Raw genomic sequence first — 13,830 nt, 5'->3', positions numbered from 1 at the left:
TCTCTATGCCTGACAGACAAAAAGTCCGTTAGGGAAAATGGGGAAAATCAACCTACGAATAGGTTTTCACAGAATAAACACAGCTACCACTGTAGAGTCCTTAATCACCATGGTTGTTGCAGGTAGAGGCATTGGCAGCATTATTTTTCCAGTCCTCAAATGAGGTTTCTCCCTTCCCTTGGTCTTTCCACGCAGCGAATGCTCTTTCTTCATTTTCCTCATCCCCAACAATGATTCAAGAGTGAATTGTTCTTCTTTGATTTGCCATTAGAGGTGAAAACAGATGGTAAAGGCTTATTTCAAAGTGTTTTCCATTAAATTAACCTGTACTGTTCAGTGACTGTTCAGTGGAATAGGATTTACCCCCTCTGGAATTCAGCAGAAAGAAATAAGATTTCAGGAAATGTTCAGCTTATCAAAAAGTTCACAATATCTGGGTTTACTGTAACAGACTTCCACTCGTAGGTTAGGTAGAGTAATAATAAAAAGTAATTTTTCACCTTTGAGAACATATGGAAATAAGGCTTTGACTAGTGAGAAATGGTTCGGAGCAGATGGTTGTAAATGATCCTAGGTGAATTTGATTTTATAGTTTTTTAGTTGGAACTGGGTAGTCATTTTAGATTGGAAGGTGTTTCAAAATTGGCATCTAGACTTTTATCCCTGCAGAGATGGGATAGCAAAGTAGCAAAATATGTTTATCTTCAGTGTCTTTGGCTCAGTAACAGTTTAGCATAGTTTATAAAGGTTAGGCAAAAACTTCATCATAGAATCTATTTGCTTTAATTTAAATATTCTTTAATATTTAAAGAATAGCCCAGGGATGGGCTGGTGGGCAAAACCACGACAAAGTCTTACTCAAATAATATCCCTGAATGTGTTACAATCAGTTATTAAATAGAAAATATGGTTTGTATGTTAAAATGCTTCCACTTCAATAAATCCTTTAGCTGTTGTGTTCAACATAATTTTATGCTGATAGTTGATAGAGTTATTTCTTAAATATAAGAATTAACTTTTTGAGAGCTGTTACTCCCTGGGTGTAATATATTTTAAAATTGTAATTATCATGCTAAATTTAGAGAATTACTAAGATGTAATAATTAAAAAATACTGGACTATCTGTAAACTAATTAAATTATGATATAAAAGCTCATTGTAACTGAAAGTTATTGTTCATTTTAAGAAATTAATGCTTTCAAAACAGAATTAATATATATGAAGGAAAGAATTCTTTTATAATCTCATGGACTGACTTTTTTTTTCCCCTGAAATGAAGTTACAGTACTTAAACATAAATGAGCCATCTTCTCCCCCACAGCTGTCTACTCTTATGTATATGTGATAAATTTTGAGCACCTAATTATAAAGAGTAATGAACTGAGAGTGTTAATACAGTCCACATTTGCACTTCTGCTAGCACTTAGGTAAACTGTGAAAGATATTCAAGATTAGACTCACAAGGAATTAATAATACAGACTTACATAGCATTTGTTTGGATGGTGAGAATTTCATGTCATTATTCACCCTTTGAGCCCTACTGGACGGATGTCCTGTCCAGCTCATCAAAAGAGAATGCCTCCTCAGCTCATCTCACACAGGTATTAGGAGGAAACAGTTCCTGACAGAATGGTACAGTTTAACATTCATTTAGCAAAAATGTGGTGAAGGGCCTTGAGGGGAAGCCGCATGAGGAGCGGCTGAGACCACTCGGTCTGTTCATCCTGGAGGAGACTGAGGGGAGACCTCACTGCAGTTACAACTTTCTTGTGAAGGAAAGAGGAAGGACAGGCACTGATCTCTTTGTGGTGACCAGTGATGGGACCTAAGGGAATGGCCTGAAGTTGTGTCAGGGGAGGTTTAGTTTGGATATTAGAAAGAGGTTCTTCACCCAAAGGGTGGTTGGGTGCTGGAACAGTCTCCCCAGGGCAGTGGTCACAGCACCAAACCTGACAGAGTTCAAGAAGAGTTTGGATAATACTGTCAGGCACATGGTGTGGCTCTTGGGGATGCTCCTGTGCAGGGCCAGGAGTTGGATGCTGTGATCCTTGTGGATCTATTCTGTGATTCTGTGAAATTTGTTCTAAAGGTAGCACAGACTATAATACTGTCTGGCATTGCTTGTATTATTTTGAGAAGATCCTGGCAAAAGATGATAAAATGCTATGTAGGAAGATGAACACAAAGGAAACTCAGCAGGAAATAAAAGGACAGTAGCAAAAGACAAAGAGAGGGGTAATAAAAATAGGAAAGTGGAGATAAAAACAGGGAGAAAAGACAAATAAATAATCTTATAGTAATCTAATAGCCTTTGAAGTAGTGTTAAACACTGAAGCTCTCACTTTTTTCTGTTTGATGGCTACAGAAATTCCAGAAGAGATATATATATATATAGAGAGAGAGAGAGCTTAGAAATCATACTTATTTAGGAACATAGTAATTAAAGCTCTCCTGAAAAACTTATTTTTTCATTTGAGGCCTAATCTGAGAAACCAGAGAGAAACTGTTTCCTCTTTTTCTAATTCTGTACCACTGAATGTGAATAGTGAGAAAAGTAACAGCATATGCCATTTTTCAGTGAAAATATTTATCTTGGAGGTTCTGTCAGAAACATCTGTCAGGACCACAGAATTTAAATTACCCTAAGGCAATGTGGCACTCAGTCTGTAAGGCAATACATTCAGTCAAAACTGAGCCGACCACACTTTAACTGAAAATGTTTTGGAAAAATACAACTTTTAGAAAACTGTCTGTAAAGACAGAGACAAATACCCCTTTCAAAGTGACATCTTTGATGTGGAAACTTAATATAAAAATTTCAGCACTGGTAAATGGTTTTGGAAATTATGTTTTGGCACTCCAGTGGCATGTTTCTGGAAGCCTGACTCTGCATTCTGGAAGTGGAGATTTGAGTGTATTATGCAAGGTATTTGTGGGCCTGCATGTCTTCTAACAGCTGTGCCAGCTGATTTATTACTTGTCCTGGTCTGCCTGTGTTCTTTTTGGCTTCATTTATTGAAGGCTTATTATGGATACACAAGAATTGGGAACATAGAAGTATTTCATCTCTGTACTTGTTTTTCCAGTCTGTGTTGAATCAGAATTTATTTCTGTGTTGAATCAGTGCCTACTGAATTTCAGAGATTTGGATATGTTTACATATATTGTATCCCCCTGTCCCTCCTTACCTTCCCGCCAGGACATCCGTAACTTGCTCTCTCCATAGTCAGAGTTGGCCAGACATGATCCAGTGTGTTTTGTTAACTTGCTAGAGTGCAGGTAATGTTGTACTAAAGTTACTACTGGGATTTTGGCAAGTTGTTATTTTTACTAAGGAAGATTTTTGTCCTTTCTGCTGCCTTTTCTTTTTTATGGGCAAAAAGATGGTAAAAAAACTTATGTTACCATTGCAGAATCCATATCTGTTCTTTTAATTAATTTCCATTCTCTAAAATACCTCAGTGTAATTCGAGGCATTTAAAATCTGTGCTAATTATTCTTAAATTTTACTTTTTTTTCTTTTTTTCTTTTAACTGCCTCCATTACCACCAGATCTGGTATAAGTTTTCATTTCTGATAGTGGTTGATGGTGACACTTCCGTTAACTACTTGAAGTGGCTGCTGAGGCTCTGAATGTAAGGGAATGAGTATTTGCTAGGCTGGATGAAGCTCTACTAGAATAACCAAATAATCTGCTGTCTCTTCTAGTATTCAAATACTCTGGTCATAGTAACAAGTCTATGTCTTAACAAAATTATATTACTACAATATAAAGAAGTTACCTGTAATGCCAAAACTGTGATACAATTTAGTTAAATTTAAGTCTCTATTTTCCAGTTTAGTTTGTTGTATTTATCATCTAGTCTTTTGCATTATATTTCTTACTGACTTTAAATTCTTTAATAGTTGTTGCAATGACCTGTGCAATACAGGGATACCACAAGCAACCATCTTTTTGTTGCTTGTTGCCCAAACCTAAATAATGGTCAAAAAGGCCCGAAGTAAGAGTCTTTCTTCCATTACTCAACATGCTAAAATTGTTCTCTTGGAATTGATTAAGAATAAATAGGAATTTGAGATAGAGAAGACTTTCAGTATACCTCAAAAGGTTAATCTCTTCTATTATTTAATATAATTGAGAAGTGTGGCCTTTTGCCTTTGTCCATCCCTGGAGTTAATTCTCTTCTCTGAGGAAGAACTGTGATTAATCCTAGCATCTTCAGTAAGAGGAGTTACTTCACTGATGAATAAGGAGTGAAAATGGTCCTGACTTTTTCAGTTTGTCTGTTTTGGCAATATTATTTAAATTTTTAATTTCCTGGAAAGGGAACACCCTTCAAGGTGTTTACTTCATCCTCCTGCAAAAACAGATTTTTTTTTTTTTTGAAGATAGCTATATTCTGAGCATTTCTTTATTTGGCCCATAGTAGTGAATATATGGCTATTTACTAACAGGCAGTCCAGATATGAAAGCAAACTTTGAATCACAGTGTAATCCACTGGCATTTTTTGTTTACCCAGTTCAGTTTTTGAATGCAGATGCTTTGGACAAGGCCCTTTGAAATACTTAAAACTGAGAAAAAGTATGTTAGCTCGTAGAGCTGTTCAAGGAGCTTGACTTATTTATGGTCCAGAAAACTGGGGGTGATCAAATGAAGCTCTGTTGCTCTCAGTTTTAGTTACATTTTATATGCTGGGTTGTTGGATTTGAGATACTTAGCATTCTGCAATTTAGGTATGTATCCTTTTTACTTTTAAAATTTAAGAAATTAAATTATTAATGTTCTGAATGATAAAATACTGCTTATGCATATATGAAAAGGAGAGAGGGCTGGAATCAAGGCATTCTTTGCCCCTATCCTTCTCTCTTCTTAGCATTGCAGCTTAATTCAGGCATCGTTTCCTTCTGTCCTTAGTTTTCCTTGAATCAGTTCTGCTCTCACAAGTGATCATTGCATTAAAGCTATATTGCAATCTAATTTTTGTATTTATTCTTTATTTCTCTTTTATCATTGTATATAGTCTATACAGATAAAATTCACAGTAAAATTAGAGGAGAAAGTGGAGAGAATGTTAGAAGTTTTCTTAAGAAGTGTTTAGTTTCATATACCTTGAGTGAAAGGAATTATTTTCTGTTTTCTTCAGATTTTTTTAAAAAATTTTCCCATTAATTTCTGTTTGATATTTTGTTTGTTTGCAGGAGCGGTCAAAGTGGTTGTACTACTGCTACTACTATTTCTTAAGTACTCTAAATGTAGTCTTCTGTTCATATCTGCAGTTGTTTGAAAATTACATTAATGCATATGAACAGGACAAGTAGAAAACTGGTATTCAGCTTGGGTTTATTAGTGTTAACAGGGATTTTTTTCATGAAATAGGTATGGGTTTTTATAAAAAAAGTAGACTATTTTTAATTGTTTTATAAGCACCTTCTTCTCTCCACCTGAAACCTCATGAAAGAATTTTTAAAAAGCGTGCTAGCATTAGAACTCATTTTGTTAATAGGCACAAATATGAACAGCTTGAAAATACTGAAGACGAGCCAAGGTGGCCTTTTAAACAGTTTACAGATGCTTAGTTTTGAGTGTCTCTTTATTTCATGTTGTAGTGCTTAATCCTTTTATTTACTTGTCATGTAAATTTGTCTAAATGTGGGGATTTTTTTCCTTTTGACTCCCCAGGTGGCCCAGAACATTGGCAGGCATCACAGCATACCTGCTGTGTACACGTTATTCTGCTGGCAGTGGGATCTATCCTGGCAACTCACAAGATGAGAGAAGAGCCTGGCGCAGATGCGACAGGGGAGGGTATTGGGCAGATGAGGACTACTCCAGGTGCCAGTACGCAAATGATGTGACTCGAGTTCTTTATATGTTCAATCAGGTAATTTGTGCATTTCTTTAAAATCAAATTATGAAAATCAGATTAATGAAAATAAAACCTCAAAGGACTCTTCATCTTTTTTAAGCTGGTAATACTCAAGGTCTAGATGAGTTATGACAAACACATGCCTCTGAGTACTGTAGTGGAACTTGTAGGTTTAGGTTAAGAGCTTGGTTTGGAATCTCTTTTTAGTGCCCCCAGATTGAAAGTGCAAGGGAAACTTTATTCTTTGTACTCATGTAAAGCGTAAGAGAATGGTGCTTGTCATGATTATTTTTGTCAGCTGGATGCTCTGACCTGCCCATGTGCTATAAAGAAGCAAGGCGGGCTCAAGCTGTAATGGAGAACATCTCTTATCATTATACTAATAGAGTAGTCAAATTCTGCTCTGCTGTTGTTGCTGTAAAACTCTATGACCAATGAGAGTTAACTAGTGAAACCAGTGAGCATTAAATAGGCTTCTTTAGTCTTGCAGCACTTACCAGGATATGAGAGTATTGTAGAATTTAAATGTAGCTATGAAACAAAATTCTTCAGCTCCAGGCTCTATTTGAGGCTTATCTAGTTAATGCAGATGTTCAGAAGCACTGTTCTGCAGTGACGTACCCGACCTTGTATGTGCAGGTGCTGTGTTGTAAATTACTCCATAAAGCTTTGGACCTTTGGTTTAAGCTTCTTGTTTTCCAATCTAATGCATGCTGTTGGATCACTAATACTAGTGCAGCTGGTGAAACTATGGAGATGATACTGTCTTCGGTGTGGTGTTTCGGGAGTTTATATGGTGGTTGTTTTCTTGTTTGTTTTTAATAATACAGGTTGGTCAGTTGCATTGATGATGTTGGTAGCACCACCGATGTTTAACATGGGACCGTGGTGGTTGTCTGACCCCAGGGTAGGATTTCTGTATGTTGGATTTGGAGTGTTTCGGTTTGTGAGATGACATTCATTTAGGGTAAACTTCTGACTGCATATCTGAAGCACCACAGCCCCTAACTGACACAACTGGGATTTAAACTGGTATTTTCCCTTTTGGATGTCTTAGATTTATACACATAGTGAAGTCTTGATGTGTGCTTGGGCTAAATCCAATGTGAGGCAAAAGCATTGAACTGTGTTTTGCTTAGATGGGTTGTTGCTGGCTTGCTTCCTCTGTGTTCAGTTGCTTACTAATGCAGACATAATTTTTTATAGCTCTGATTCCCTGAGAACCCATGAGAACTGGTCTAAGAAAGGTGCCAAGGGAGGGAGGGAAAGAAAGGAAATGCCTCTTTTGGCCCAAGATAAACTTACTGGTTGACACAATTATTTTTGTTTTACTGCTTTTTATTCTGAGCACATGGTCTTGTGACCATGCCGTTGGTCACAAAAAACATGTTTAAGGGTGGTGTTTCTTAATGACTGTTTAGCAGGTGAAAGATGATGTTGGGAATCAGTTTGTCCTTTTGTGGGACACAGCAAGGTTGAGTGTTTGCTTATTTAGAGCTTTGATGCTACTGGTTTGCTTTTTTTCTCACCTGGGAATTCAGATTTTCCTACAAGACCTGTGACAACTCAATGCTACTCCTTCCTATGTACTGTAGTCCAGCTGCTCAAGAGCCTAGATTACTTATGCCTATTATGACTGTTTTTGGTTAGCCAACACTTGTCTGGTTGTGGAATAATACTGCCAGTTTCGTAGTAGGAAGTTTAAAATGTGAGGGTTAGATTGGTATCTTCAAAAAAGCAGAATTGTAATTTTCATTTGTGAAGTAGATAACTTCCTCTTATCTGCTTAAAAATACATGTACACAGGTATGATACACTGAAGTAGAGATTTCAGATTTTTTTTTATGGTAAGAAGTGGTATGGTTTTGGATTGAGAGTTGTTTTTACTCCTTAGAGCCACCTTCTTTTTACATGTAGTAGGTCTGGAATTTTTAGTAGTATTCTGCACAGAAATTTATTGCCTCTAAGACTAATACTAAATGTAATCATAAGCATCTTTAGAGCCTCTGAACAAAAAGGTAGTTGAGCTGTTTTGAACATTAGAACATTAGAATTTTGCCAAGTATTTTAAATCGAATAAGGATCTAAGTTTAATGGAATGATGCCCATGTAATATTTGTATAAGAACATGTATATTTCACTGTTCTTGTTTCTGTTTTGAACAGGTATAGTTTTAGGTGAAAAGCAATTGATGATTAAAGAAAAAATTCAAAGAAATTATACGGAATATCTGAATTTGAAAGTTGACTTTGTTCAACATGCGTTATGACTTTGAACTTTATTTGCACTTTAAATGCATGACTTCTAGCATATTGGCAAAAATTACCTTCCTTTAGTTGCATTCAAATCTATGTGCAAGTGCTAAGACCAGCAGGGACAAAGACAGAGTTGTGCTTATGTAGCACATTGCAAATTCACTAGGGCAGACTAGGTATCTGTACACCAAAAACCAGAGAGACAGAACCTCTCTAGTTTGGATTATCATGGATAAACAGCATCTGAACATGAGCTGATAACATTTGCACAGCTTTCCATTGTACTATATAAAATTTCCCATTTTAGGTCCCTACTAGCTCAGGCATGTTGATGCTGTGTATTATTTAGTGAAGAATTTTCCAGCATGTGGCTTGCTTTAGGAATGAAATCATGAGCTTTGTCATAGGAGATCTGTCTTCGTTTTTGCATGTGTATTATATTTCCAAACATTTCTATAATTACAGAATTGAGAGTGAATGCTACAGCAGTGGTGTATTTGAATTTGTTTTAGCTTCTCTTGCTATAAAATGCAATATTTTAGGAGCTTTCTGTTGTCATGCCTAGGCTTTGTTGAAAATTAAAATAAGCATTTGACAGTACTGTGTTGGGGATTTTTGCTCTGTTTTTGCTTCAATACCTCTCTCCCTTCTAGGACAACAGCAAAAACCCCAGTTTCTGGCTGCAGGTACAAATCTGCAGGTTCTCTGTCTTGTAGAAAATGTTTTGCTTAAAATCTTAAGGTGGTAGTCCTTGGCTACTTAAAACGCTGTGATCCCTGTGGGGATTGCTCTCTGAGAGAATCCTTATTTATTAATTGATTATGTGTTGTATCTTTTTCACTTCAGAATGTTCATGTTTTGTTCTCTGTGTAGATGCCTCTCAACCTTACTAATGCAGTGGCAACAGCAAGACAGCTCTTGGCTTACACTGTTGAAGCAGCAAATTTTTCTGATAAGATGGATGTTATTTTTGTGGCTGAAATGATAGAGAAATTTGGAAGATTTGCTGAAAAATATAAAGAGGTAACTGGATAATTTGCCGTCACTTTAAAGATAATCATAGTGTTTGTCCTTAAGTGTTCTGAGCAGTGAAACCTTCCCAACATTAGATGCAGGCACTGAGTTAGTGGATTATCAGATTCTGTTGCATGTTTTTGTTTGTTTAGTAGGTCCCTGAAGTTGCTGACCCATGGTCACAGACTTTGCATTCGCGCTGAGATGATCCAGCATTCACTGGACCTGTAATGTGAGTAACACCTCTGGTCAGCACTGGAGCAGGGAGATAGGTACAGTAAGTCTGTTTTTATTTACTATGGAGTGGGTCACACAGGTTTTCATTGGTATGCTCTTATTTAAAAGTACAAATAATGAAAGCCTCAGAGATCCTCTCAATAATGAATAAAACAAGACTTATCTTCTCCCCTTCCACCATGGTAGGCTGTCTTTATTCAATATTGAGCTTTATCTCTAAGGTTTTCAGTATTGTTCTATCTTGCAGAATATAAGACAAGAGATTAAAATAAAATCTTAGAGAATGCTCATTGTTGGGGAGAAAAATTCAAGTAGTGGAATAGTCCCACCAATGGGTAGGAACTCTCTGTTTCACTGCTGAACAGAGGTTTTATTGATCTCACTGTACAGTGCATGTTGGGAAGTTGGAGACTACAAAACTTCATTTTTAAACTTTTGCAAAAAATAAATGGCAAATTTTAGCCATCCACCCCTCAGCAAACCATAAATGCTGGTTCTACATCCTTTGCAGAACTCCTTGGAGAATTTTCAGGCTAAATCTCCTTTTTTACAATCAGAGCTTGGATTTTTTTTTTTTTTGCATATTTTGGAATTACACACAGTTCTTTAAATGGCTGGGGTTTTACCTAGTCTAAAATAGAAATGTTTTAGATTACTGCATGATCTACTACGTTATAAGGATATTTGTTTCTCAGCTGTGATTTATTGTCTGTGGAGTGACATAATCTGGCATTACTCTGCCATGTTTGAAGGTAATAAATAGTAGGAAAAAATAGGTTAAATTCATAGCTAGTTTCAGCCTTAGTGTTTCTTTTTATCTCAATTGGCTTGATTTGAAGCCAACCTTTGATTTGCCAGTATATTAAGGAACCTGAGTGCAGTTTCATGTAATAATTTTAGTAGCTATTAATGAGACCAATTTCTTATGAGGGTATTACTCCACAAACTTGTTCTTGACGCTGTTATTCATATCTGTTTACCTACACCATCTTATTGTTAGTTCCTTAGTTTGTGTTACAGTGGCTATTTCGAAAGATTAGTTCTATGAACTCTAAAAAGGTTCATTTAATAGCTCTTTCATATCAGAATAAATAAGACAAATGTTCAGAAAGTTCTTAGCAAATTATCTTCTTAGAATACAACTGGAAAAAGTTGTGCATACCTTGATAAGCAGGAGAAAGAATAATGTGTAATATATTTTAAAAGTGTGAAACAACTTGAGTTCTTCAAGATCAGGATCCTTATACTGATAATTTATTGTAAAATCACTGTTCCTTGGTGTGTAAAACTTGCTACCTTTTTTCAAGTAATAATAAGTTATAATAAGGACTTTCAATTAATTTAACTTTGATTTGTTCTTGAGAATATAATGAAACCAGCTACAGCCTGCAGATTTTACTTGAGGTTCTGTGTTAGTTGTTGAGAATTTTTACTGATTATAACTTCTGTCTCTCAGAGAGACAATTCTAAAAGTAGTAAATATTTTTATATTCCAATTCTGGTCTTTATTTTTAAAGATTAAAAAAACCCAAAAAAACCAACCAACCAAAAACACCCCAAACTACTGTGTTCTCTCCAAATTAGTAATACTCTGAAAAGAAATTGGGAAGCCTGGATGGTAAAGGATATGTCTTCCTTACCCTACCCTGTCTCTCTTCAAGCAGAAAATTCCAGTCCCTAAATTTAGCCACTATGAATTGCATTTCAATCAGTTTAACTAGAAAATACATTCACCTTTGCTTTTTGGTCCCAGTATTCGTCACTGCTCCTTAAATGTTTTGAAAATCCAGTGTAGGTCAATGTAGGCGCTCATTAATTTTGGCAGAGTTGTGGCCTAAATAAATGAGTTCCCTTTATAGTTTGTATTTGTTTGTCATACAGAAGGCAGGGCAAGGGCTATGAACATAAACTTAAAAACTATGTAATTCATGGTTTGAAAGCAGCACTGCTACTTAGAGGTATTTGCTGTCTGTCTCATATATACCTGTGACCTAAAACAGGTCATGCAAAATAAAAGGCAAGCAAGAAAGCAATCAAAAAAGTTAGACATGCTGAAAGGAAGTGAAGCAGGAGGGTTTCATGCTAATTTTTGCCCGTATTACTCTTACTGTCTTGCATCATACATGCAAACTGTATCATTGTTAATTTATAGTTTATTTTCGATTTAAAAGTTGATTGTAAATAGACCTTTAAAACAATTAGTAGAGTCAAACATGGAGTAGTCCTCTCTTTGCTTTTAATATCTGTATTTTATCATGGATTTTTTTCTAAGTAAAACATAAACAGACAAATTACATGGACACAGCATTTTTCTTCACTGGAGGTAAACGTCTGAATCAAAATATTTGAGTATTTCAAGATGACAAGAGGTGATTGAAACGGGAACAACCAGTTTCCTTATTCTTTTTGTGCTGACAAGTCACTTTGTATTTTGTGATAATGATCCTACTAGATAAACGCTTTCAAAGCTATAAACGAGTCCTATTTCTCTTCTGTGTTAGCTTGGTGACGTGATGGTGGACATAGCCAGTAACATTATGTTAGCTGATGAACGTGTTCTGTGGATGGCACAAAGGGAAGCCAAAGCTTGTACCAGAATTGTGCAGTGTTTACAGAAAATTGCTATGTATCGGCTTGCAAACGGAGCTCAAGTTTATTCTACTGTAAGTATGAATTTATTTATTTAAAAGATAGTTGGCTTGTTCTTGTTTGAATAGTTTTTTATTTTTCTTAATGTTGACATTTTCTGAAATGTCTGCTATTCCTGTAGGGAGAAGAGCAATACTCTGAACAGATTTAGCCCTACCAGATAAGCAGGAAAGGTCTTCATGATGGGTTTTGTTGTGAAGGCAGAGAATTCCTTTATTTATTATCCTTTCTGTGGTGTGTGAAATTATTTTGTGTTTGATTTTTGTCGTCACAGTATTCTCCAAATATTGCTCTTGAGGCCTATGTAATAAAGGCTGCTGGCTTCACTGGAATGACATGCACCGTATTTCAGAAAGTGGCTACATCAGACCGTACAGGACTCAGTGATTACGGGAGAAGAGATCCTGATGGAAATCTAGATAAACAATTAAGCTTTAAGTGCAACGTTTCAAATACACTGTCAAGTCTGGCGTTAAAGGTTAGATACTCTTTGTTTCCCTACAGACTTTGTAATAATACCTTATGTATAAATAATTTGGAAAGCAAGTTTATAATTATTAATTTTAATGTTAAATGAGCATTTTTATGTAATCCAGAATGACTGTGACAAGAATTAAAGGACAAAGGATATTAAGAGTTTGATTATAAAGTAGGTTTCTCAATGGACACGACTTTTAATAAGTAGGTGTGGTTTTCTGTTGAAAGGTATTCAAAGTTCTTAAGTTGAAAGATGCTTTCAGACCTTTTCATAAGGATGGAAACTGAAACACTCCCTAGTTCATAATAATATGTCTTTTTTCTGTATTTTCACCTTCATTACATATTCAGGATATTACCAGTCACCTTAAATATCTGAAATACTCTTCTCAGAGTGATACTATAATAAGCATGAAACAGAAAACTGACCTGAAAGGTTAATTTTGCGTGTATGTGTGTGCATGTATGTATATACACACACACATATATATCTGTATGTAGGTGTGTATAAAATAAAAAAACTTCCTCATATTCCATAAAAGTATTTTCTCAGTTACATTCCCTAGCTTAGTAGTTTGCTTTTATCACTTAATTTGCTTGAATGTCACTACAGGGTGTATATTAGAAATTATACTTATGTAATTGTATAAAATTATGTGCATGCTTCTCTACCCAAGTATAATTTATATACAAATTAAATCCTGTTTGTATGCAGCTTTTCTGTGTATTCTGTTTTGAATGGTGTTAGTGCACAATTACAGCATTTGTCTGTCTTGCTTGTCTTGGTTACTGCTTCTAGTTGCCAATAGTCAAATCTTGTAATATTTTACTGAAACTGACTTCAACTTTGCTCTCTCTAAAAAGTAAGGCAATTGCAGAATCTTAACTTTTATTTATTTTTAATTTTTTTTAAGACTTTAATAACTTGATTAAGCTATTTTATCCTGGATTACTTGGAAACACCATCGAATAGGTTTGTCACAGTACACAGTCTGCTAAATGCATTCATCTCTGACACCGTTCAGTTAGAGGAGTTGTTAATTTAGTCTCTGTAAAGAGTTTCACTTTCTCTTTAGAACTTTAAAAATCTGTTTATTTCTAGAACACAATTGTAGAGGCTTCTATCCAGCTGCCAGCTTCCCTTTTCACCCAAAAACAAAAAAGAGAAATCAGACCAGCAGATGAATCTGTCTACAAGCTTCAGCTTATTGCATTTCGGAATGGAAAGCTTTTTCCAGCTACAGGAAATTCAACAAATCTGGCTGATGATGGGAAACGTCGCACGGTTGTAACTCCAGTTATTCTCACCAAGATCGGTTTGTTTTTATT

At 35.6% G+C, this 13,830-nt stretch overlaps 1 protein-coding gene across 1 annotated transcript in view; it reads left to right on the top strand.

Moving 5' to 3' along the window:
- ADGRA3 (adhesion G protein-coupled receptor A3) overlaps positions 1-13,830 on the top strand; it is a 60,068-nt gene that overhangs the window by 34,296 nt on the left and 11,942 nt on the right. Inside the window, exons 9-13 of the mRNA XM_050338764.1 lie at positions 5,683-5,884; positions 8,998-9,147; positions 11,877-12,038; positions 12,299-12,502; positions 13,604-13,817. Coding sequence (XP_050194721.1) covers positions 5,683-5,884; positions 8,998-9,147; positions 11,877-12,038; positions 12,299-12,502; positions 13,604-13,817 — 932 coding nt within the window. The remainder of the gene's footprint in view (positions 1-5,682; positions 5,885-8,997; positions 9,148-11,876; positions 12,039-12,298; positions 12,503-13,603; positions 13,818-13,830) is intronic.

The sequence above is a fragment of the Myiozetetes cayanensis genome, unplaced genomic scaffold (assembly GCF_022539395.1).
Source record: "Myiozetetes cayanensis isolate MyiCay16 unplaced genomic scaffold, myiCay2020 scf7, whole genome shotgun sequence".
In the NCBI taxonomy this organism is placed as follows: Eukaryota; Metazoa; Chordata; class Aves; order Passeriformes; family Tyrannidae; genus Myiozetetes; species Myiozetetes cayanensis.
Note: the sequence above shows the minus strand (reverse complement) of the source record. Positions and strands in the feature narration are given on the sequence as shown.